At 42.5% G+C, this 27,047-nt stretch overlaps 1 protein-coding gene and 1 non-coding gene across 2 annotated transcripts in view; one reads left to right on the forward strand and one right to left on the reverse strand.

Annotated features, from left to right (window-relative positions):
• Positions 1-11,413: 11,413 nt before the first annotated feature.
• FRRS1 (ferric chelate reductase 1) overlaps positions 11,414-27,047 on the reverse strand; it is a 62,141-nt gene continuing 46,507 nt past the window's right edge. Inside the window, exons 8-16 of the mRNA XM_038745588.1 lie at positions 25,704-25,851; positions 23,184-23,297; positions 20,293-20,408; positions 19,517-19,603; positions 17,425-17,522; positions 16,876-16,934; positions 15,277-15,420; positions 13,655-13,716; positions 11,414-13,573 (exon numbers count right to left, since the gene is read on the reverse strand). Coding sequence (XP_038601516.1) covers positions 13,481-13,573; positions 13,655-13,716; positions 15,277-15,420; positions 16,876-16,934; positions 17,425-17,522; positions 19,517-19,603; positions 20,293-20,408; positions 23,184-23,297; positions 25,704-25,851 — 921 coding nt within the window. The 3' untranslated portion in view covers positions 11,414-13,480. The remainder of the gene's footprint in view (positions 13,574-13,654; positions 13,717-15,276; positions 15,421-16,875; positions 16,935-17,424; positions 17,523-19,516; positions 19,604-20,292; positions 20,409-23,183; positions 23,298-25,703; positions 25,852-27,047) is intronic.
• On the forward strand, positions 16,291-16,428 carry LOC119927763. Its single transcript, XR_005450736.1, has one exon. It is a non-coding gene; the product is annotated as a small nucleolar RNA SNORA7 (small nucleolar RNA).

Consider the following 27,047-nt stretch of genomic DNA (forward strand, 5'->3'; position numbering starts at 1 on the left):
AAATGACTTAAAGTGATAGTTTTGTTGATCCTTTTTTCTAAGAAATCCAAGACTTTAGTTTGCAGAAGGAAATCATGACCTTACCAGCAAGGCTAGAAACCATCAAAGCATCAGCTAGAAGCCAGACAAGTCTATTCATTCATTCAATCATATTTGTTGAGCGCTCACTTTGTGCAGAGCACTGTACCAAGCACTTGGGAGGGTACAATACAACAATATACAGTCACATTCTCTGCCCACAACTAGCTTAAAGTCTAGTTTGGAAGACTCTTGAAATTGGTAATCAATATTTGTTGGGCAGGGAATGTGTCTACCAAGTTGTTGTATCGTGCTCTCCCAAGCACTTAGTACAGCACTCTGTACACAGTAAGCACTCAATAAATGTCATTGATTGAATAATATGCTGGCATGGATACAAGCTGGTGGGCACTGGTAAATCCCAAGGTCATAACTAACTCTGGGTGTTTTTTGTTTCCATGACCCTGCCGTCTATGCTGAGCAACCCCTCCTTCTTTCTTTCTGCTACTAACCCTTCCTCAGCTAAGCAGTGGTAGCTACAGCATGGGAGGGAGGGAAGAAGGGAGGGAAAGGGAGAGGGGGAGAGAGAGGGAGAGGGAAAGAAAGATATGAATGGGAGCATCAAATAGTTCCCCAGTGTGGTCCCCTGCTTTGTTCATGTATCACTTCCTCTGGAGTGCAACAGTCTCAGTACAGCTGGCCTGGGTTTGAGTGGTTTCGCCAACTGCCATTAGGGATCCTGACACTCAAGATGAACACTGCTAACACTCCTTAAATTCAGAAAACAGTTTCATTTTCACAGTGGTCATCTTAATTTATCATCCCAAGATCCTGCGGGGTGGGCAGTGGCTGGGATTGTTTTCTCCTGCAGAATAATGATAATAATTATAGTATTTGTTCCATGCTTACTATGTGTCAAGCACTGTTAAGTGCTGGGGTAGATACAAGATAATCAGGTTGGACACAGTCCCTGTTGTATAGGGGGCTCACAGTCTTAATCCCCATTTTACAAATGAGGGGACTGAGGACTAGAGAATTTAAATCACTTGCCCAAGATCATGCAGCAGACATGGCGGAGCCAGGATTAGAACCCACGTTCTCTGACTCCCAGCCCCGTGTTCTTTCCACTAGGCCACGCTACTTCTATCAGGCCACATTGCTTCTACCAGATTCAGAGAGGTTAGGGACCTTCCCCCCAGTTTTAGTGCAGAACTGCAGCAAAAATCCAGGTCTCCCAGCTCCCACACTTGGCTCTCCCCTCAGCCAAGGGGCAAAGTCAGAGGTGCCCCTAGTCCATCCTAGCCACTGAAAGCTACTGCCCTGCCTCCATGAGTGTGGTAGGCAATGAGCTTGTGCCTAGAGTAGTGGGTCAGCAGGCACAGGCAGTCTCAGCTTGGAGCAATTGACTTCGGGGTCTGCGGAAGTAAAGCCCCTGGCTCCTATACATCAGCTTTAAGACACTTAATCGGCTGTGTCCTTCCTACCTTACCTACCTAATCTCTTACTACAACTCAGCCTGCACATTTTGCTCTTCTAATGCCAACCTATGCCCTGTACCTCGATTTCACCTGCCTCAATTCTGACCCCTTGCCCATATCCTCCCTCTAGCCTGGGACTAGATAATAATAGTAACTGGTATTTGTTAAGCCCTTACTGTGTGCCAGACACTATACTAAGCACTTGGGGGTGGGGGGTGGGCGGGCACGCAGGCAAATCAGGTTGGACACGGTCCCTGTCCCACACCAGGCTCAGAGTCCAGTCTTAATCCCCATTTTACGGAGGAGGTAACTGAGACCCAGCTGAAAAAATAATAATAATGATATTTGTTAAGCACTTACTATGGGCCAAGCACTGGGGTAGATACAAAGTAATCAGGTTGTCCCATGTGGGGCTCAAAGTCTTAGCCCCCATTTTCCAGAAAAGGTAACTGAGGCACAGAGAAGTTAAGTGACTTGCCCAAAGTCACACAGCTGACAAGTGGTGCAGCCAGAATTAGAACCCATGACTTCTGACTCCCAAGCCTGTGCTCTTTCCACTGAGTCACGCTGCTAAGTGACTTGCCCAAGGTCACACAGCAGACAAGTGGCAGAGCTGGGAGTAGAACACATGGCCTTCTGACACCCAGGCCCGTGCTTTATCCACTATGCTAAGCTGCTTCAGACTCACAGCACTCATGTACGTATCCTTGTTATCTTCCATTGCTCTTGCCTATAATTTATTTTATTCTCTGTCTCCTCGTGGCCGGGGATCGCACTCTTGTATTGTACTCTCCCAAGTGTACACAGAAAGTGCTCAAGAAATACCATTTATTGATAATCCCAAATTATCATATTACTACCTACCTTCTCCTAAAATTGATGATGATGATGGTATTCGTTAAGCACTTACTATGTGCCAAGCACTATTCTAAGCCCTGGGGAAGATATAAGGTAATCAGGTTGTCCCACGCTGGGCTCACAGGCTTAGTCCCCATTTTACAGATGAGGTAACTGAGGCACAGAGAAGTTAAGTGACTTGCCCAAAGTCACTCAGCAGACAAGTGGCGGAGCCAGGATTAGAACCCACAATCTCTGACGCCCAAGTCCGTGCTCTTTCCTCTGAGCCACGCAAAACTGAAGTATAAATCCATGCCCTCATAACCACCCTCCACTTAATTCACCTCCCTCATCCCCATCCCTCTGTCAATCTTGTATCAGCAACCCACAGCCCTGGGTCACCACCATAGGCTCAATGTGGGCAGGGAACATGTCTATCAATCTGTTATATTGTACTCTCCCAAGCGCTCTGCATACAGTGCTCTGCATATAGTGAGCACTTAATAAATATGATTGATTGGTATGTCCACGCTTGCAGAGTACTGTGAGAGGAAACCCACGCACCACTTGTAATTCAGCCCTGCTTGCTATAACTGCCATTTCTTCCATTCAGCAGCATTACCTCGTCCTCATCGACTCCCGCAACTATTGCCCCCAAAAAGTATTGTAGATCTTTAACTTCCTCCTGAAACCCCCAGTAACTCCTCCCCTCTCTCTCTTGCCCCTGATGACCTTGCAAACTACTCCAATAAAATTGAAACCAGTAAGTGCGAGCTGCCAAAATCCCCCCCTCACTTTCCAATTCTCTTTCACTCCTAAAGCCACTCTGTCATTCTTTCACCTGTTCTGGAAATCTAACCTCCTACCTGGGCCTCAATAGCTTTAGGGCACTCCATCAGCTCTCTCCTGTTCTGTCCACTCCCTTTTCCTATTATCGCCCAGTTTCTAATTTCCATTACTCCCAAGCTCACCTTCTCGACTGTCCCACCTGGCTCACATCCTTCATCCATCCAGCCAGCCAGCCATTACACGCTGCTGAGATGGAGATGGATGGATGCTCGAAAAGCAACATGGCCTAGCCGTTACAGCATGAGCCTGAAAGTCAGAAGGTCCTGAGTTCTAGTCCTGGCTCTGCCGCTTGTCTGCTGTGTGACCTTGGGAGAAGCAGCATGGCTTAGTTGCAAGAACCCGGGCTTGGGAGTCAGAGGTCATGAGTTCAAATCTCCACTCTGCCGCTTGTCGGCTGTGTGACTTTGGACAAGTCGCTTAACTTCTCTGTGCCTCAATTACCTCACCTGCAAAATGGGGATTAAGATTGTGAGCCCCACATGGGACAACCTCATCACCTTCCATCCTCCCCAGCGCTTAGAACAGTGCTTTGCACATAGTAAGTGCTGAACAAATACCAAAATTATTACTAAAGTTCTCTGTGCTTCAGTTACCTCATCTGTAAAATGGGGACAAAAACTGTAAGCCCCATGTGGGACAAAGACTGTGTCCAAACTGACTAGTTTATATCTACCCCAGTGTTTAGAACTGTGCCTGGCACAGAGTAAGTGCTTAAAAGATACCATTTTTTATTATTATTTTCACAGCTTGGCCCCTCTTCAAAACCCTCTGAAATCCCACCTACTCCCCAGTTAACGTTTTTGTCTTCCAAGTCATTTCCTCCCTGCTGTTATCCCAATACTTTTGCTCCTCCGCAGGACACTGTTTTATATACTGACTCCCTCTTCCACCTTTTTTTAAATTTTATGTCCTCCACCAGTGCTGGATTGCAAACTCCTTTCAGGGAGGTACCTGTGGTCTTCTATTGAACTGTCCCAAACATTTAACAGAGCACTTTGCAAACAGTAGGCATTTACTAAATGTAATCAGCTGATTAACTGATAGTTGGCTCAGGCGTCAACCTCCCATGTCCCCAAACTGAGAGGAATGAACTTCCACCTGCCACCAATTACAGTCTTTCAAATGCACACCCAGAGGTGGGAACAAATCAGCTTGGACACCACATCACTGAGAAATGCTTCTGTAGGAGTGTTGAATGAGTAAAACTACCCTCCCACTAAGCAATACCACCTTACAGATGATTGCTTGAGTCTGCCAAGCTGCAATTCTGGTGGAGTCCTGAAGATACTGGTGGTCACTGGAGACAGCACACTTCAATCAATCATTTATTGAGTGCTTACTGTGTGCAGAGCACTGTACTAAGCCCTTGGGAGAGTACACTAAAACAGAGTTGGAAGACACATTTCCTCCCTACAGCACCACTTACATTTCTGCAGGTAGCCTATTGTTGTGTGGATTTCTTGACCCTGAAACTTGGACTCTCACAACACTATCCCTTTCATTTCCCCCCACTTCAGTCCACAGCCCAAATAGGCTGCAGCATCTTTAACCAACCCAGAGACGGTACAGCAAAAGGTTCCTTATATAAAATTATTTTCTTTTTATTTATGGCATTTGCTAAACTGTTGCAATGTAACATACATCACACTGAGTGGTGGGGTGAGAAGCAGCGTGGCTCAGTGGAAAGAGCCCAGGCTTGGGAGTCGAGGTCATGGGTTCTAATCCCGGCTCCGCCACTTGTCAGCTGTGTGACTTTGGGTAAGTCACTTCACTTCTCTGGGCCTCGGTTACCTCATTGTAAAATGGGGATGAAGACTGTGAGACCCACATGAGACAACCTGATTACCCTGTACCCCCCCCCCCCCATGCTTAGAACAGTGCTTGGCACACAGTAAGCGCTTAACAAATGCCATCATGATGAAAGGCATAAGGAGACAATTGAGACTAGATCTTGATTCTCAGGTAAGCCATGGTCTAAAAGGCATCAGCCACCTTGCTGACCTTCTTGGCTTCTGTCTCTCCCCAGTCCAGTCCATATTTCACTCTGCTGCCTCTATCATTTTTCTAAAAAGTCATTCTGCACTAAATCTCCCCACTGCCCAGAATCCTTCAATGGTTGCACATCATGGAGAAACTCCTCATCATTGGCTTAAAGGCACTCAATCAGCTCTCCCTCCCTGCTACTTATCTTTGATCCTCTCAATCAATCAATAGTATTTATTGAGCACTTACTGTGTGCAGAGCACTGTACTAAGCACTTGGAAAGTACAATTCGGCAACAGATAGAGACAATCCCTACCGAACAACAGGCTCACAAAACAAAACAAGTAGACAGGCATCAACACGATCAAAATGGATATATAGAATTATAGATATATACACATAATTTATAAAATAGATAGAATAATAGATATATACAAATAGACACAAGTGCTGTGGGGCAGGGAAAGGGGTAGGGCAGAGAGAGGGAGGGGGGTGATGGGGAGGGGAAGAGGAGGAGAGGATAAGTGGGGGGCTCAGTCTGGGAAGGCCTCCTGGAGGAGGTGAGCTCTCAGTAGGGCTTGGAAGGGGGGAAGAGAACTAGCTTGGCGGATGTGTGGAGGGAAGGAATTCCAGGCCAGGGGAAGGATGTGGGCCGGGGGTCGATGGTGGGACAGGTGAGAATGAGGTACAGTGAGGAGGTTAGCAGCAGAGAAGCAGAGGGTGCAGGCTGGGCTGTAGAAGAAGAGAAGGGAGGTGAGGTGGAGGGGGCGAGGTGATGGACAGCCTTGAGCCGAGAGTGAGGAGTTCCTTCATAGCCAACAGGTCACCACTGTCCCCAACTTCAGAGTACCTCTAAAATTTCCCTTCCTGCAGGAAGCCTTCCCTAACAAATCCCTCAACTCCCCACCCTATGCTCTCTCCCTTCTGTGTCACTTAGGCTCTTAATCCCATCCTTTTAATAACTATGTTATTTGTTAAGCACTATGTGCCACTATGTGCTTACTGTTCTAAGCATTGGGTTATATATAAGGTACTCAGCTTGTCTCATGTGGGGGTCATGGTCTTAATCTGCATTTTACATATGAGGGAACTGAGGCACAGAAGTGACTTGTCCAAAGTCACGCAGCTGATAAGTGGCAGAGCCAGGATTAGAACCCATGACCTCTGACTCCCAAACCCATGCTCTTTCCACTAAGCCACAGTGCTGGGGCTTGGCACTTAGGATTGTGACTACATACTCTATTGTAAGACTTCCAAGTGCTTAGTACAGTCCTCAATAAATACCACTGACCTATTCTCCAATCTTGCAAAGAACTAAATAATATTGTAAATTATCTAAAGAAGCAATTCATAAACAGTAGCAGGCGGGGCAGCACTAAATCATGCCTGGAAAATAGTCTCTGGATCCTTCCTGCTTCAGGCAGAGCAGTCCTTGGTCCCACGGCCAAAACCTTCCCAGTTTCCTAACAGCTGGGAAGTTATATTTCTGCCTTTCCTGTCCAGCACATAACCTGTGTGCATGTATGTGTTTCCACACACATGAAGAGGCATGAGGCATAGTGAAAAGAGCTTGAGGCTGGGAGTCAGGAAACCAAAGATCTAGTCCCAGCTCTGCCACTGGCCAGTTGCCTGACCATGGGCTAGTCGCTTTACCTATTTGACCTCAGCTTCCTCATCTGCAAAATGGGAGTAAGATAGATTGTGAGCCCTCTAATAATAATAATGACAGTATTTGTTAAGTGCTTACTATGTGCCAGGCACTGTTTTAAGCACTGGGGTAGATATAAGGTAATTCAGGTTATCCCACGTGCGGCTCAATGTCTTCATCCCCATTTTACAAATGAGGTAACAGGCACAGAGAAGTTAAGCAGCTTGCCCGAGGTCACCCAGCAGACAAGTGGCGGAGCCGGGATTAGAACCCTCTGACTCCCAAGCCCAGGCTCTTGCCACTAGGCCATGTGGCTTCTCTAATAATAATAATGTCATTATTTGTTAAGCGCTTACTATGTGCAAGCACTGTTCTAAGCACAGTAGATATATTATCTATAGATATAAGATTAGGTAAGATATAAGGTAATCAGGTTGTCCAATGTGGGGCTTACATTCTTCATCCCTATTTTAAAGATGAGGTAACTGAGGCACAGAGAAGTTAAGTGACTTGGGTCTGTATCCAATTACATAATCCTGTATCTACCCCAGCATTTAGCACATAGCAAATGTTTAATAAATGAGAAGTAGCATGGCCTAGTGGAAAGAGCATGGGCCTGGGAATCAAAAGCCCTGGATTCTAATCCTGATTCCGGCAAAATTTTGCTGTATGACCTTGCGCAAGTCTCAACTTCTCTATGCTTCAGTTCTCCTTCCTACTTAGACTGTGAGCCCCAAGCAGGAGAGGAACTGTGTCCAACCTAATTCACTTGCATCTACTCCAGCACTCAGAACAGTATTTGACATAAAATAAGAGCTTAATACCATAAAAATGCCATAATTATGATTATATCCAATTCTTGCCTGTGGCATCGGTGTATTGGGTGTGTTTCAGTCTTGCCCTAGAAGAGGAACTTTGTCTCTGGAATCTATCTGCTGTTCTGTTGGTCCTTGGGAGATGTAATTGGCCAGATGTTCAGCAATGGACCCATGAAAGAGAACGGGAAAAAAACCTCAGCCGCAAAACTGTTTGAATTGGTCGATGAGAGAACAGAAGGCTAGGACCAAGTTTTGTGGTGCTCCGCTCTCTCGTTCACCCATCACATCCAAGCCGTCACCAAAACCTGCCAGTCTCAGCTCCGCAACATTGCCGAGATCCGCCCTTTCCTCTCCATCCAAACCGCTACCCTGCTCGTCCAAGCTCTCATCCTATCCCGTCTGGACTACTGTATCAGCCTCCTCTCCGATCTCCCATCCTCTTGTCTCTCCCCACTTCAATCCATACTTCACACCACTGCCCGGATTGCCTTTGTCCAGAAATGCTCTGGGCATGTTACTCCCCTCCTCAAAAATCTCCAGTGGCTACCAAACTGTGCATCAGGCAGAAACTCGTCACCCTGGGCTTCAAGGCTGTCCATCCCCTCGCCCCCTCCTACCTCACCTCCCTTGTCTCCTTCTCCAGCCCAGCCCGCACCCTCCACTCCTCTGCCACTAATCTCCTCACCGTGCCTCGTTCTCGCCTGTCCCGCCGTCGACCCCCAGCCCACGTCATCCCCCTGGCCTGGAATGCCCTCCCTCCGCACATTCACCAAGCTAGCTCTCTTCCTCCCTTCAAGGCCCTACTGAGAGCTCACCTCCTCCAGGAGGCCTTCCCAAACTAAGCCCCCTCCTTCCTCTCCCCCTTGTCCCCCTCTCCATCCCTCCATCTTACCTCCTTCCCTTCCCCACAGCACGTGTATATATGTATATATGTTTGTACATATTTATTACTCCATTTATTTTACTTGTACATATCTATTCTATTTATTTTATTTTGTTAATATGTTTTGTTGTCTGTTTCCCCCTTCTAGACTGTGAGCCCACTTTTGGGTAGGGACCGTCTCTATATGTTGTCAACTTGTACTTCCCAAGCACTTAGTACAGTGCTTTGCACACAGTAAGTGCTCAAAAATGATTGATTGATTGATTGATTAAAAATTTTCATATATTTGTACAACATTGGGAAATGTGTTCAGCTTCTAATTCCCCATCTGTTTGTATTGAGTTGGGCTTTCTCAATCTGTAAATTAAATTATATGCTTCGGGAAGGAGTGGAACATATATCTTGTTTCCAGGGTATGCTCCCAAGTGCTAATTACAGTGCCTAGTACTCAGTAGACACCAATAAATACCATTGATTGATGAAAAGAGGCAACATAAAACCAATTTCCACTTAATCATTTTAGAAGTGTTAATCAGTGGTATTTATTGAGCACCTTTTGAGCATGAAGCACTGTTCACAATCTAAGGGGGAGATAGACCAAAATGATTCCCAAAGAGTGTGCCAATCAGCTTGGCCCCTCCTACCTCTCCTCACTGATCTCCTTCTACGTACTAGTCTTCACACTTCTCTTCTCTAGCCCCAGCTTGCTTATTGTGCCCAATCTCATCTTTCTCACGACCGACCCCTTGCCCACAGTCTCCTTTCCCTCCATATAGAGAAGCAGCGTGGCTCAGTGGAAAGAGCCCTGGCTTTGGAGTCAGAGGTCACGGGTTCAAATCCCACCTCTGCCGATTGTCAGCTGTGTGACTCTGGGCAAGTCACTTAACTTCTCTGTGCCTCTGTTACCTCATCTGTAAAATGAGGATGAAGACTATGAGCCCCCCGTGGGACAACCTGATCACCTTGTAACCTCCCCAGCGCTTAGAACAGTGCTTTGCACATAGTAAGCGCTTAATAAATGCCATCATTATTATTATATGACAGACTGCCACTCTCCCAACCTTCAAAGCCTTATGAAAATCATATCTCCTCCAAGAGGTCTTTCCCAATTAGGCCACCTTTTCTCCTATTCCCTTTCCCTTCTGCACCTCCTATGCACTTGGATAGATACCCTTCAGGCACTTGGTATTCATCCCCACACTCAGTCCCTTGGCACTTAGGCAGATATCCCTAAATTATTCTCTGTGCCTCAGTCACCTCACCTGTAAAATGGGGATTAAGACTGTGAGCCCCACATGGGACAACCTGATCATCTTCTAACCAGAGCTTAGAACAGTGCTTTGCACAAAGTGCTTTATAAATGTTATTATTTTTAAAAGATGATCTTGCTGGCACCCTTCCAGACTGTAACCTCATTATGGGCAAGTAATGTGTCTGCTAATTCTGTTGTATTGTACTCTCCCGAGCTCTTAGTAGAGTGCTCTGCGCACAGTAAGTGCTCAATAAATGCCATTGATTGATTGTGATAGTTGTAAAACTACAGGAGGCATTAGTGATTTTAAGTCTTGTGGCATACTGAAATATGCAACTTCTGGAAAACATCTTCATTTAGAAAAAAAGAATTAAATTGCTACAGAGATTTGACACTAGGGAAATAAAGTTTTAGAAAATGGCAAGGGGACAAGGATATGGGAAAGAGATGAACTTTGGGTCTAAAAACTCTGATTAATGCTGACTGATGACATTAAAAGGTGAAATATTATTGGTTCACTGGTACTGTCCCTTTGGGTGAGGAATCTCCTAAACCTGAAAAAAAAAATCCAGAAATCCTTAAGTGCTAACTGCTAAAGAAAGTTTCCAGGGGAAATTTAGTAATGATGATGATGGCATTTGTTAATCACTTACTATGTGCAAATCACTGTTCTAAGAGCTGGGAAGGATACAAGGTGATCAGGTTGTTCCACGGGAGGCTCATGGTCTCCCCATTTTACAGATAAGATAACTGAGGCACGGAGAAGTTGAGTGACTTGCCCAAAGTCACACAGCTGACAATTGGCAGGGCCGGAATTTGAACCCATGACCTCTGACTCCGAAGCCCGTGCTCTTTCCAATGAGCCACGCTGCTTTTTTAGTATACCTAATTAAAATCAAGGAGGATTCAGATAACTCATAATTGAGTCACTGTTCACTTTCACAGGTTCTCTTCTACAGGGAATGCATAATTATTATACTCAAGAAACCTTGAACAACACAGTAGTTTAATTTAGTCTGAAAAGTAGTCTGGTTTGATAAATGGGGGCTGATGCTCCAGAACTCCAGAAAAGCATCATGGCCTAAGGGAGAGAGAACAGGCCTGGGGGTCAGAAGGACCTGGGTTCTAATCCCACCCCACCACTTGTCTGCTGTGTGACCTTGGGTAAGTCATTTCATTTTTCTGTGCTTCAGTTCCCTCATCTGTAAAATGGAGATTAAGACGGTGAGCTCCACATGGGACAGGGACTGTTTCCAGCCCGATCTACCCCAACACTTAGTACAGTGCCTGCCACAGAGTAAGCACTTAAATACCACAATTACCATTATCATTTAAACTAGGATTAACTCAGTGGAGACCAGAGTTCACAATTGGGAGGAGTTATGTACATATCCGTAACTTATTTACATTAATGCCTTTCTCCCCATCTAGATTGTAAGCTTGTTGTGGTCAGGGAATGTGTCTACTAACTCTGTTATACTGTACCCTCCCAAGTCCTTAGCACAGTGCTCTGCACATAGCAAACACTCAGCAAATGCCAATGATTGACTGATCCCAGAATAGAACTACTTTTCCCAGGTCTAGGTTCAGTCCCCAAAAACAGACTCCCCCTGGGGCTGAGGGACTTCATTAATTCATTTGTTCATCTTTTTTCCTTTGTGCTTATATTTTATTGAATAATGCTATAGTTCTGTAGTGCTGTACATTGAAATTGTTAAATTAAGATTAAAACCAACACTGAGCCAAGTCATAATGGCTCAACCGGTGAATAAACAACAACAAAAAAGTTAAAACCCAAGTTTCACGCTGCATGAAAGAAATCACCGAGTGTCCAGAATCCTAGAGTACAATACCAGCAAATCTTTTTTTCTTTTCAAAGATTATATACATTAAAAGCTTTTTTGGAGGGTGGGGCAGGAGGAAGAATCTTGTAAATCTGATAAAAAATAAATCTAATCCCTACGCCCATCTCTCGCCCCGTACTGACCCTGTTGATGTCATTTCTGAAACAGGTGGCAGTAAAGTGTTTTTATTATTCAACCAGATTATGCGGTTTAGGCCTTTAAAGAAGGTAGCTACATAACAGAAGGTAGAAAGGTTACCAGTAGCAGGTTAAACACACAAGGCCAAAAGTCTAAAACCATACCATCCAACTGTCGGCATTTCCATTCAATTTTCTAAACTAACTGGCAGAAAATTCAAAATATCCAATAGTGTAGCAAGGAAGATGCAAGAAAGATGCCTGTCTATTAAAAAAGCTCCATGCCCAGGGGGTAACACAGACCACTGGTTTATGGAAATTCAATTTTAATACTCTAGCACCACCCACTGGCTACATGGCGTCATGGCAATCAAAATGCATTGGCACTTCTCAAAATGCAACAATTCATATACTGTTTTGACGAATGAGATTTTTCCACTTCAATCCATCATTTTCAGAAATTGCTAATGCGACAGACTATTCCAAGAAATTAAAAAATGGAATAAAGAGATGAAATAGCCGCCTCAGTACATCATGCACAAGTGTCCCGTCCCCTATTTTTTTTCCCACCTAACTTCGGTCCCTTCGATAAAGGATTAAGTGTCACAGTTATTACAAGTTACATTTGTGTTGGCACTAAACATTTCACTACTATAAAAGGATTGTACATGAGAGCTGCTCTCGGGGTAAGGGATGTCTTTTCAGATCAAAGCAAATAATTTGATATTATCTTATTGCACTTATGTCTGTGGGCAAAGAGTGAAGCTGAATTCCAAAACCATGACAATTTCTGTGCCCCTCCCCTGCTCAACTACAGGATGAAAATACTAACAACGAGGAACATAATCCAAAACCATGACAATTTCTGTGCCCCTCCCCTGCTCAACTACAGGATGAAAATACTAACAACGAGGAACATAATCCGTGGCAAAAGCTGGTTTAGTTCATCACTAGGGCAGGGCAGTCTGTTCAAGGGCATTCAGGCCCCAATTTATGACACCATCACGTCTTCCTCTTCAGCAGCAGACATACCGTGGCAGGGAAATGGACATAGATGTCAACAAAGATGTGGAGACCCAAACTTTGCAGCTCAGTGAGGTCCATCAACATGAAGTCCTGGTATATGGCTACCTGTCTCCCAGACAGTGTTATTAAGGGGAATCACAGGCCTGAAAAGCTCCTGAGTGCTCAGAGTCACATAGATCATCCCCTCCTGCCAAAATCTCACGCTTTAACAAGGTCCTGCATCACCCTGGCAATGGCACTTCTTTTTAACCACGTGGTTTCTCTTACAATCGCAAATGAATCAGTTAAAAAATCATGAATTTTAGATACCAAAGGTCCTGGTGGTGTGTTTTTAGAAGTCATTTGCTTCCAGATAATTCATTCCCCTCAAAAATTAAATTAGAAGTGGTTAAGGAGCTTTTTTATGTGTTATCATAGCCTTCAAAAGGCCCGACCCCAGAGAATAAAGAATTCCTAAGGGATTAGTCGGAGTGGAATGAAAAATGTGCAGCACAATCATACTGGATGCTTCTTTATGACTTGACTATAACTAAGGATGTCTTCTTAATAAGGCTTTGGTCTTCCAAGTTCACCTCAGGAAGGAATCTGAGATGGCGGTAGTTAGTGGCTTCTAATTTTCCTGGACTTGTGCATCCTTCCCAGGCGATGAGGTTGCAAAGTTGGCAAGTAGTCATTAAGAGTCCACAGTTCCGTTCCCATAAGTAGGCTCACAGCTGGTTTATTGCGGCTAAGAACGTGAAGAGGAACGCTACATTTCCGCAGACGTAGATTGCCAACACCACCTTTTTAAATGTGTGACCCTGAAAGACAAAATAATCTTTCAGAAAAGTAACTTTTACCATTAAAATCTGCCTCGGTCAATGAGAAAAGGGAGCAATTACCTCGGCTTCAGCCGCTGAAAAAGACTGCAGAATCTGGATTCTGTCATCTTCCAATATTTCAACTGTGGAAAAAGATAGTATTTTGCCACAATTATTTAGAATTAGTTTCTTTTGTCTTTCTTCCCTGATGGGCCAACAGATTTCTCACAAAAACCAATGATTCCTCACTATGGAAGTATATTTTAAGATTAGTCAGTGGTATTTATTGAGCACTTGTGTGCAGACCACTGTGCTAAGCACTTGGGAGTACAACACAACTGAGTTGATATATGACTGTAAGATTCATGTAGGACAGGGACCATGTCCAACCTAATGACCCAGTGCTTAGAACAGTGTTTGGCACATAGTAAGTGCTTAAAAAATAACATCATTATGTACATAAATTCCATAGGACTGAAGATGTGTTGAATATCAAGTGCTTAAAGGATTAAAGAGTACATCCACATCTCATAATAAATATCTCCCCTGCCAGATTGTAAACTCCTTCTGGGAGGGGATCATGTCTAGATACTCCATTGGACTCACTCAAACACAAACTCTGAAAAGAGACAATCAATGCTTAAACACACAAAGTAGTTGCGAAGGCCTCTGTGTCTTCCCATGGGTAGAGTAATTTAGTTGATATCCTTTTTCCTGACAATTCTAGTTATTTCTATTAATCCTCAATTTCCCCAGTTTGTCAAAGTCTCTTACTCTTTCTGCTTCCTCCCATCTATCCTGGATTTCTTAAAAATATTAATATAATAATAAAGATTGTGGTACCTAAGCACATATTATGTGCCAAGCACTGTTTCACCGGTAGATATGAATTAATCATGTTGGACCCAGTCTCTGTCCCACACAGGGCTCACATTCTGAATAGGAGGGAGTACGATTTAATCCCCATTTTACAGATGAGGAACCTGAGACACAAAGAAATTAAGTGACTCACACTGTTCCAAGTACTGGGGTAGATATGAATTAATCAGGTTGGACCCAGTCCCTGTCCCACATAGGGCTCACAGTCTAAATAGGAGGGAGTACGATTTAATCCCCATTTTACAGATGAGGAAACTGAGGCACAGAGAAATTAAGTGACTAGCTCAATGTCACACAGCAGACAAGTGGTGTGTGGGCAGGAAATGTGAATATCATACTCTTCCAAGTGCTTATTACAGTGCTCTGCCCACAGTAAGCACTAAATGAATACCACTGATCGACTGGAGGGGAAAAAATAGGTTCTACTACACAAGAATTGAGGAACTTAGGGGAAAGAGAGCTATGGTGATAGTCAAAGGAAAATGTAACAACAATAATAAAAAATAAAACTTGTAATATTTGTTAATTGTTAACTAATTAGGTCAGATACAGTCCCCATTCCATAGGGAAAAAATCTGTTTAATTTCCATTTTACAAGTGAGAAAACAGAGGCACAGAGAAGCGAAGTGAGTTGCCCGTGGTCAGTCACGCAGCAGGCAAGTGGCAAACCCAAAATTAGAACCCAGGTCTTCTGATTCCCAGGCCTGTGCTCTTCCTACTAGGCCACACTTGCCCAGGAAAGACAGGGGAAAGGAAGAGTACCACCTTTCTTACCCCCAGATAAAGCCTGGGCATTTATGCTATTTTCTAGTTGGCTACTTTACCTCTCCGAGTAAGTCGATAGGCATGTATTTCTAGAAGAATCTCAGTTCCCACATGCAAAGAAACAAATCCAATCATGGCATAGGTTTTCCCTGGATCAGGCAGATGGAGTCCAGGTAAATCCATTCCCAGGAACATTGCAGCAACTAGATTGGAAAAAAAAATATGAAAATATAATGACCCCCGAGAGGGTTTCCCAGCTTTAACATACACTCCATCTTTTCCCTTAAAAATGTAAAAGGGCAAAGTTACCATTATTTAATAATAATAATAATAATGGTGTTGAAAATAATAATAATAATAATAATGGTATTTGTTAAGCGCTTACTATGTGCCAAGGACTGTTCTAAGCGCTGGGGTAGATACAAAACAATCAGGTTGTCCCACGTGAGGTTTACAGTCTTAATCCCCATTTGACAGATGAGGGAATTGAGGCACAGAGAAGTAGCTTGCCCAAGGTTACATAGCCGACAAGTGGCAGAGCTGGTATTAGAACCCACGAACTCTGACTCCCAAGCCTGGGCTCTTTCCACTGAGCCACACTGCTTCTCATGATTCAGGCATCCTTTTGAGTTAAAAAAAAATCAAATATTTGACTAGGTTTCGGTGGTAACAACTGGCTCTTCTCATTAACAGAACTTTTTTCTCTTAACAGCACAAGGAAAAAGACTTACATTACTAATTTTTGCATTGTACTCTCCCAAGCATTTAGTACAGTGCTCTGCACACAGTAAGTGCTCAATAAATATGAGTGGAGTGAATGAATGTTTTTAAAGTGCTTAATTTTTAAAAAGTATCTTCCTAATAAACTAAGTCTGAAACTGCCTACAAACTTTCTCCAACCATCCAAAAATCAGGGCAGTTGCTTGAAACAAAAAACCCAAGGGAAGAAGGCAAAGTTATTGGAAGATTCGAAACTTGTGAGGAACATTACATCAAAAAAGACTTTTCCAGAATTTCCACATCAATAGGGAATTTATCTTCAGCAGCCAATTATTTTAGTTTACTAATGCATCTGCCTCTCTGGGTCGTACCTGGAGAGTTTCCAGTACTCTACCAGTCTCGACTATGGGAGAGAGAGTCAAGCAGAGGCATTCCCATTCCATTCCTAGCTTGGGCAGTGGCTAGCAAGTGGAAGGCCATCTGCTACAAGTCAAAACTCCCCTGTGCTGGGCAGCAGTGGCACGGGAGAGAGTGGAGGGTGGAGACTCAGGTTTAATCAATTAATCGTATTTATTGAGCGCTTACTGTGTGCAGAGCACTGTACTAAGCGCTTGGGAAGTACAAGTTGGCAACATATAGAGACGGACCCTACCCAACAGTGGGCTCACAGTCTAGAAGGATTTACTGCGTGGAAGGAAGCACTGGTAAACCTCTTCCATATTTTTGCCAAGAAAACTCCATGGATCCACTACCAGAACGATTACAGACGGAGGTGGGGTGTTTCAGGAGAGATGTGACCATGGCGTCGCTGTGGGTTGGACATGACACGACAGCATAAGACAACAACAACTAATGCATGTAAGAAACACATGAGCAAGAGACAATCAGCATTCTAAACAACCTTAGTGAGGGGACTAGAAGATATTGTGATTACTTACCTGCTATTATTCTAGCAGCTGTGCCTGTACTCCAGTGAGCCCAGTTAAATGTTTCCCGTCTACCAAAATAAACAATCAGTATTTATGAGAATGATAAAAGCATGCTCACTGTAGGAGATGTAATTTTTCCAATGTCTAGGAGTCAGAAATCTCAAAAGCCCACCAGAAGGCATTAGAGTAGATCAAAGTTTGCAACTGCCCTGTAGAACTGCAACGTGTTTCCAACTTTATTTTACAAACAATACTTCATGTTATACCCTCTAACACACTATTTATAAACAAATTTAGATTATGAGCTCCTTGTGGGCAGGGAGCATGTCTACCGACTCTGTTGCACTGTACATTCCTAAGCACTTAGTGCGATTCCGCACACAGTAAGTGCTCAATAAAGACCAGTGATTGATTGATGTACTCTGCTCAAGGCTTACTACAGCCCTTCACACTTAGTAGGCGCTCAATAAATTCCACTTATTATTTGAAATGTATCTGGTATGGATTTCAGTTCCTAAGAAGCCTCATTTACACTTTAAAAAACAAATTTGACAGTACCTTGGGTCATGTGATGGGGGTCTGAATGCTGCCATAAGAGGCTGAAGAACAGCTAGGGTCATCACGACGCACCCCAGGTATGGGTGGTAGCCTGCTTGCTAAACAGAGATTTCCCATTAACACACACTCAACTGTGACCCATTCAAACCAGATAAACTACCAGGAAGGGAGAGAGACTAAAGTGGTTTTCGGAGGAAGGAAGGGAAGCTGGATGTGGCTGTTTCTACATCAAATAAGAGTGATTAATGTATTTGTGTACATCTTAAAGGAAAATATATGTACCCAAGGGAAAGTTCTCTAGAAAAACATGCACTCCAAATTCCAGATTTGTCGAGCTGGACACCCTCCCAACCATCTTGTCCATCTACAAATGGCTAGATTTTTGCCTTTCTTCAGCATCAGTATGGTAATCGCCTGGTGTAGGTATATCTGTAAGGACAACCAGAATGAGCTCTTGCTGTTCGTTCAGGATAGCTGCAGCAGCTGTTCCTCTTTAAATTGTTACATTTGAGAAACTCTGACCTTTGCTTGTCCGAAACCTTATGAAAAAACTGCAGACAGCTGGATACAAACAGACTATCAAGTGATTGCACCTGACCCTTCAGCAGAAGGCTGCCAGGTCAATCTCATCTCCCAATATACGCTTCAAGGAAAGAACTCTATTTGGATCATTACCATTACATGATGCAATCTGTTCAAGAACTCCAGCTTTTGTTCGGGCTAAACTGCTAGATTTGGGAACAGCAGAGTACGTAAAAAGGTATACTTTGGACTTTACATGCAAACCAATCTCAGAATTCTTTCCAAAACATGAGAATATAACTTTCTCTTTTCTTCTTCTGAGTAGGCATTATTTTGCAAGGGATGGAGATATTCACCCCAACCCCACAGCACTTGTGTATCTATCTTCAAATTATATATTATAAATTACTTATTTATTGATGTTAATGTCTGTCTCCCCCTCTAGACCATAAGCTTGTTATGAGCAAGGAATGTGTCTGCTAATTCTGTTGTACTGTACTCTCTGCACATAGTAAGCACTCAATACCATTGATTAATTGTTCACTCCAGTTTGGATGTGATTCTTCTATTAAGCCTGTTAAAGAGCCTGTTATAAATGTCAATTGCACAGCTTTCTTATTACTTGAGAATGAATGATGGTAGAGTCAGCACACTGAACAAGTAGCAGAATCCCTACAATTAAAAAAGTTAAACTATTCTTAGCTCTGAAAGTAAGGAATGAATATGCCTCATTCCTGATGAGAGTACAAGCTCCTAAAATAAAATAAATTGCTGGATCTAAAAGGAGTTTTCTTAAAAAAACAAGTTTCAAAGGTATACGAATAGTAATAATAACAATAATAATGGCATTGGTTGAGTGCTTACTATGTGCCGAGCACTGTTCTAAGCACTGGGGTAGATATGAGGTAATAACTGTGGTATCTGTTAAGTGCTTCCTATGTACCAAGCACTGTATTAAGTGCTGTGGTAGATAGGTTGGATACATATACTGAATTCCCATTTTACAGATGAGGAAGTTGAGGCATAGAGAATCTGAATGATTTGCCCAAGATCACATAGCAAGCAAATGGTGGAGCTGGTATTAGAACCCAATGGTACTTTCAGAAAATGCTTTACAACCAAATCAAAAAGGCTCTGCAATATGTAGATAAGAAAAACTTCTGAAAATCAGGGAACTATATCAGTCAAGTATGTGCCTCAATCCCATCTCTACACCTGCCACCCAATCTTTTGTGTACTCCCAAAATTTTTATATTAATGTCCTATCTCTGAGTACAAAAAAACCACCAAGAGGAAACTCCTGGAATGTATTCAAGGAAGCAGCACTTTGAATATTAATTATAATTAATGGCTGAAAGGGGGCAGGATGAAGGGGAAGCCAGTTAATTTCTTTTCTAGACGGCCTAAAAAACTGTTCCACTACCTTTTAGTTCCAACTGTGCTTGTGGACAAATCATCCCACTGCTTTAGCTCTCTGATTGAAACAATGCCCAAATCTTCTCTTTTTTCCTCCCCCTTTTACTTCAAACCCTGATTGAATAGGAAAAAAATTGTAAAAATGCACACTTACCCAACTCCAGCTACCTCTATAGGCAAAAGGAAGCACGAATGCAATACACGTAAGGCCTGAAGTGGTGAGCATAAGGATTCGATGCACCTATACAGGGGAAAGAAACTGAGTGAGAAAATAGCTCCCCATGCACGCAAGGAAAAAAATCAACATTATTACATAGACAAGTTGTACTAAGGAGAGGAACTCTGCTTGTTACCTGCTGAAAATGAATACAGTGTGAAAACTAATAATAGTGGTATTTGTTAAGTGCTTACCATGTGCCAAGCACTGTGTTATATGCAATGATAATCAGATTAGACACAGTCTCTGTCCCACATGAGGCTCACAGTTTAAGTGGGAGAACAAGTACTGAATCTCCATCTTACAGATGAGGAAATGGAAGCACAGAGAAGTGACTTGTCCAAGGACACACAGCGGGTAAGCAGCAGAGTGATTTCCTGGCATGCATGCTCTCGCTCTCTCTCTCTCCTCCCCCCACTCCAGCCCCCAACATTTGGCCTGACAGACATCCCAAAAATGGAGTGGAGCTGGCAAGTTTCCAGGAGCCTAAAACTGGCCTAAAAATCTTGACTATTAACTCTGGGCAGGAAATAATTATTCCTCTTGGTATCACTGCACCAAGTAAACAGATGTTTTTCTATTTTTGAATACGCAATAGTGAAAAGAGTAGTAAGAATAATGATTACACTCTAAGGAAAAGTATACATTTTAGTTGTATCATTTTAGGCCATTAAACTATAACTCTTATTTAAACATTTTTTTTTTCTGCCTACCTGAAACCAGGCTGCCTCTCCAAAGAGGAATGCCTTGGGCCACACAGGTTTGAAGAATCGAGCAACCAAAACTCCAATACTAACTGTAGTCATCCAAGCGACAAACATCAATGCTCCTAAAGAATAAAACAAACTCCACCATAGCAACTGAACCAAACTCATCTTCCAAGCCTGTAAATATAGAAGTGAGACCAAAGGGACAACAAAATCCAACAGCACATGGCAGGTGCTCAATATGCCCTGTACTGATAATGATGATGATTTGCAGTTCTAACAGTGAGCATCTAAAAAGACTATAGTACAAACTATGTCTGTTTTCAATTAAGATTTAAAAAATAAGACTCTGGGGGATATCGATAAGCATCATATGTCCAACATAGCAATACACAAAAATGAATAGAGATTACTATATTCTAATTCCCTAGTATTCTACCCTCTCCTTTTCCATTCCTGTCAAACATCAAAAAGCCAGTTTATACTGGCATAGAAACACCCTTCCTCATCCTCCAAATTTTAAAAATGTAAGAATTTATTTCATGATTATGTGGCTAGAGTAAAGGCTAATTGTGAGGTTTTCAGCTTCCATCTTTCCAAATTAATTCCACTGACTTCTAGCTAAAATGTTGACCCCTTTTAAGGCAGAAGAGCATAGGTGCAAACCAACTCTCTCTTAAGCAGATTGGTCTTCTCATGAATACACATAGAATTTCCAGAATTAATTTGAACATAAAAGTGGGAAATTCAGCACAAAAAAGATTTCAAAACATGTACACATTATTACAGCACCCCCAATTTCTACTAAGAGGGGATACTAAAATGGGTTACCATGCTGCTGGAAGTTTTAGCTTTAAGAAATATTGATTTTATTAACATATGTGGCAGCCACATTTCCTGAGCAGCTACTATGTGAAGGACTCTTGGGGAACATACAAAAGAAGTAAAAGATGCAATTCCTGTCCTCAAGGAATTCCATGGAAATGACTAGGACAATACACATAAATTGATAAATATAACAAAGCCAAGAGTAAGACTAGGCATAAGTGAATAAGCACATGCTAGTATAACTAAGGTGTCAGTTGGGATATCTCGGAAGGTATGTTGAGCAAGTAATCAGGGAGTGTCTCTTCTAAAAGGCATCATTTTAGGAGAGCATTAAAGTGTTACAGTTTGGCAAAATTGAGAATGGAAAATTTTTCAATCAGAGGGAAGGGCAGATGTGGGACAGTCAAAAGCCAGGGACAAAGAGAAATTTGCTTTGGAGGAGCAAAGAGCATCAGGTGGGCTTAAGCAGCAGAGAAAATGTGATTGGTAAAGGGAGAGTTTGCTACTAAAGCGCATTGAAGTCAATGGTTGGGAGTTTTTCCATATACATGAGAATCAGTGACTTCATTGAAAATTTTTCAAAATAATAATGACGGTATTTGTTAAGCACTTACTATGTGCAAAGCACTGTTCTAAGCGCTGGGGGGATACAAGGTGATCAGGTTGTCCCACATGGGGCTCACAGTATTAATCCCCATTTTACAGATGAGGTAACAGGCACAGAGAAGTGAAGTGACTTGCCCAAAGTCACACAGCTGACAAGTGGAGGAGCCAGGATTAGAAACCACAACCTCTGATTCCCAAGCCCGTGCTCTTTCCACTGAGCCACGCTGCTTCTCTGGGTTGATGTGCTCAGATTGGCCTTTTGGAAAAAGTTTGCAGTTGTACGTGAGACAACCTTGAAAGGGAAGAAACTAGAGGCTAGGTCTCTTCAGACTGTAAGCTCCTTTTGGGCAGGGAATGTGTCTACCAACTCTGATGTACTGTAATTTCCCAAGCACTTAGTACAGTGTTCTGCACATGGTAAGCACTCAACAAATACAATTAATAGGTACAGAGACCTGTGAGGAAGCTGTCGTAGTAGCCTAGCCCAATGTGATGATGAGGTGTTGTACTAAGGAGGCAGTTGGAAGGGTAGAGAGGAAGGGATTTATCCATAAAACATTGAGGAAAAACTAGCACAACTAAATATGGTTGGGGTGAATGAGGGACAGAAATCAAAGACGACAAAGGTGTTTGCAGAATCTGGTTGTAGAAATATTCAGATCTACTAGAGGAGGAATTGACATCAAAGAGAATTATAGGAAGATTATTCAGGGAACACGCTGCTCTTTAGATCTATGTTTCCCAGAGTCCTCTAGGAGACTGGAATTTTCTGAGAGGAGGCTAAGACTCAATCAGCAAATTGCGGGAGTGTGTAGAGTTAACAGGGGAGGAGTTCAGCTTTCTCTTCTTTAGGTATTGGCCATTTACTTCTCCAGTTACTCTAAAGGACAATTTCCAGCTTCCTCCACAGTGAACTATGACTAAACATGTTCAAGCTTGTGATTGACTAGTTTTTTTTTAAATAGGTTAATTTGAGATTCATGGAAGCACATGTATTTGAAGTTTATATGACTAATGAAGTACAAGCATTTGGATCCTTTTTTTCCTCTCCCCCTCCACACTGCTGTGTCAAAGACTGTTGTAATGGCACAGTCAACCATTAACTTGCTTCTTCCATCACTAAACCTGCAAGACCAAATCACTAAACCTACAGGACCAAATTCTACCGAATGCCATATGGATTGCAATCGCAACGCTATGGAATGGAAACTGGATCTTTGAAGAGCTCAGTATCTAATAAAACCTTGTCACCACATTTGTGAATGATGACGATGATACTATCATTAACAGTGATGGGAACGCTAGAAAGAAGGGAGGATTTAGGAGGGACGATCAGAGGTTCGATCGTGGTCATTTTTATAAAGCTATCATCGCCCCCAATATAACAGAAATTAGTGTCAATCGGATAATTTTCAGCTAATTTAAAATCATGAAGTGATGATGAAATTGTATATGTAACTTGCCATGAGCTTTCAGAAGGAGATTAGTTCGGGTGCCCCCTATATTCTTTGGCGAGTCTGTAATATCATGCTTTTCTTCTGTAATCAGGGGGTGGCGAAAGTGTTTATGAATATGCCCTGAAAAGAGAGAAAAGAAGTAATTAGTTATTGCCTAAAGACAGGGAATTAAATACAACATTGCTTTATCACACCGCTCAGTTTCCCACAGCATATATAATGAATGTCACAGGTCAAATCTGTTTTAATTCTAGGGAATTTAAGAATGATTTCTAGTGAACTACCTAAAATCGCAAGCAGACAAATCAGCTGTGTTTCTTCACAAATTACAGACTGAGCTAATAAAGTAATTAACTGTGGAGGTTGAAGTTATGTACTCTTCAAACACCTCCAATGGTTGTACAAACCCCTCCTTATCAAGCTCTTTACCATCAATTTTAAGGCCCTCGATCACCTTCCCCGCCCTATTTTACCTTGCTGTTCATCTACTACAACCCAGCCCACATACTTCACTCCTCTAACACCAACCTACTCACTGTATCTCAGACTTATCTATCTCACTAACCCCTTGCCCACATCCTCTAGACTGTAAGATCATTATGAACAGGGAACATATCTGCTAATTTTCTCTCCCAGGTGCTTAGAATAGTCATTGGCACTCAGTAGTGTAAGCACTCAATACCACTGAGTTTCATATCCAACAGACCACCACTCTACCCACCTTCAATGCCATCCTTAAAATCCTATCTCCAAGAGCCTTTCCCTGATTAAGCTCTCATTGCCCCTAATCGTTCTCCCTTCTGCATCACCTACGCACTTGGATTGTACCTTTTGAGAACTTGATATTCACCTCACCCTCAGCATTTATGTACACACTTTACCCTGCCATTTCCCCTGTTGGCAACTTATGTCAATGACTGTCTCCCTTCCTAGACTTTGAGGTCCTTGGGAGCAGGGATCATTTATAACAACTCTATCAGATTGTACTCTCCCAAGCACTTAGTATAATGCACCTAGCAAGCGTTCAATAAGTACTATACACTGATGTCTCCCTCAAGTCAGAAACATAAAAATTTAAACCAAAAATGTAAATACATCTGTTAACTTTCCAGGAATTGGACCTCAGAGAAGAACACTAGTAGCATAAAATAATAATAATAATAATTGCAGTATTTGTTAGGTGTTTACTAAGAGCAAAACACTGTTCTTAGAGCTGGGCAAGATACAATATAATCAGATTGGACACAGCCCCTGTCCCACATGGAGCTCACAGTCTTAATCTCTATTTTCCAGATGAGGTAACAAGCCAAGAGAAGTTAAGTGACTTGCCCAAGGTCACAAAGCAGACACGTGGCAGAGCCGGGATTAGAATCCACATTCCCTGATTCCAGGCCTGTGCTCTTACCATGAGGCCATGCTGCTTCTTGTTGTACATAAAATAACAAATTATAGGAAATAGTTTCACACGGCACTTTTAAATCTTACTTCAGAAGCAGAAATTGTTAAAAAAATAACTTGGCAAAGCACTTTAAATATTCATTCGCATTTAACATTTGATACTGAACTCATCATTTATCTTATTCTTCGAGGCATTCAACTCTATCCTTCCAAGAGGTATTTCCAGCACTGCTCTTAAAACTCCCTCTATGACATGAAAAATTTAGGGCAACTACATGGGTAATTTAAGACTAAATGAATGGGCCCAATTCTCCCATGACAGACCATTATAAGGGCTCCCACTTTACTAAATTTAGCTAGATGATAATCCAAGGATCATCTTCACAAGATGAAGCACCTCCACTCCTTAAAAAATTCCCTCATGATTCTCTCATTATAGAAATCAAGCCCCACCTTATCTTGTGAATCACTGTTTACAGCACAAGATTTCTTTACAAGATTTAGTCATGAATAGTCATCAAGACTATCCATGGAACTTTCAAACGGGTATTCAGATCAGATTATAAAACAGTAGACATCTTGCCGAGTTTACTGACCTAATGAAGTAATGTAGGCCCTCTCTGCGCATACATCTTTTGGACTGCTATTGTTTGTTGCAAAGTAAAGAATCACTTTTCTATAGTGAATTAATACTTGCTTCTAAGTGCTTCAAGCACCTGCTGGGGATTCATTCATTCATTCATTCAATCGTATTTATTGAGCGCTTAGTGTGCAGAGCACTGTACTAAGCCCTTGATGATACTCAAAGCACCAATTACATTTACAGAGCTTTTGGATTGTGATCATATTGAGGAAGATGAGTCAGTAGATATCACAGAGGCATTTCCCATAGTTATTTGATGAAATGCTTGATAGAACTTGAAATAAAACCCAGTCACTCAAGATAACGCATTGTTTATAGGCTGACCCTCATAGTATCAATCAATCATTTATTAAGTGCTTACTGTGTTCAGAGCACTGTACTAAGCACTTGGGAGAGTACAACACATTCCCTGCCCACAATGAGCTCTCATCAACAGTAACTTTTTGTAACTGTGTAGTTCATGTATACCCAACCAAAATGCTTACCGCCATCAGCACCTCCATCTGCTAGAAATATATAATAGCTCTTGTTCAGCTCAAATCTCTTCTTCGAAATAGGAAGACTAATGTTCCTTCTAAAAGAACACTGAATGCCACCATCCGCCAGCCTCCACGCCATATCCTCAAGTGCATCCTACAACACACGCAATAAAGTTCTAAGCACTTCCAAAGATTTGTCTAATATTAAGGGTGGGAACGTAATCCTGATTTTATTCAATTGCATTTTCACCGGGTTGTGTGTGCTTTGGGACTCGACTGTTTTTAGGGTTTGTCACTTTGACTGCAAAGAACATTTTTCTCTTAGATATGCTCTCCTTCCCATTTGCCAAACATGATTCCAATTTAAGCCACACTTTCCCAATGTTATTATCCTCCTTGTGAATTAGATACCTTCAGAGACTGCATTAGGCTTTTCAGCTCACCATCCCAAATTTAATTCACTGAAGCAATCACTTCAGTATGACTCGCTGTCCACCCGTCTGGTCATGTGAGGGCCTCGTGCCAAACCTCCCTTCCACTACCTCAGTAGAAAGGAGAGAAGTAGCAGCAGTGTGGCCTCCATACAACTTAGAAGGTCAATAAAGTGTAACTTGGGCAGACTGCCATGGCTGTGGGTGGGACTGTCGGTTTTAAGCCGCAAGGTGGTCGGTCAGTTAGTCAATTATATTTATTGAGCACTTACTGTGTGCAGAGGACTGTAGGTGCCTGGGAGAATACAATATAACAGTAACATTCCCTGCCCACAATGAGCTTACAATCTAAAGGTGGTCTGCTAGAATGTTAATGGTGTCACTATGGGGATCAGTAAATGGTATTTATTATTATTGTTACTAATAATAATAATAATAAAAATAATGACAGTAGTATTGTGTTTACTATGTGCCAAACACTGTTCAAAGCACTGAGGTAGATACAAGATAATCAGATCGGACACAGTCTCTTTCCCACATTGGGCTCACAGTCTTAATCCCCATTTTACAGACGGGGTAACAGATACAGAGAAGTTAAGTGACTTGCCCAAGGTCACATAGCAGACAAGTGGCAGAGCCAGGATTAGAACCCACATCCTCTGACTTCCAGACTGGTGTCCTTCCACTTGGCCACACTATTTGAGTGCTTACTGTGTGCAGAGCATTGTACTAAAAGCCTGGGAGAGTATAATATAATGAAGTTGGTAAACATGATCTCTGCCATGAAGAGCAAGGATGTGTGTGTGTTGGGGAGAAGAACAGTGGTGAGGGGAGGGTGAAAGAGGAAAGCAGAGGCTGAGTGTGAGGAGAACCCAGAAAGGCTGCAGCCCCATACCCAGTGCCAAGGCCGGTGGTCACG

Source organism: Tachyglossus aculeatus, chromosome 4 (assembly GCF_015852505.1).
Source record: "Tachyglossus aculeatus isolate mTacAcu1 chromosome 4, mTacAcu1.pri, whole genome shotgun sequence".
Classification (NCBI taxonomy): domain Eukaryota; kingdom Metazoa; phylum Chordata; class Mammalia; order Monotremata; family Tachyglossidae; genus Tachyglossus; species Tachyglossus aculeatus.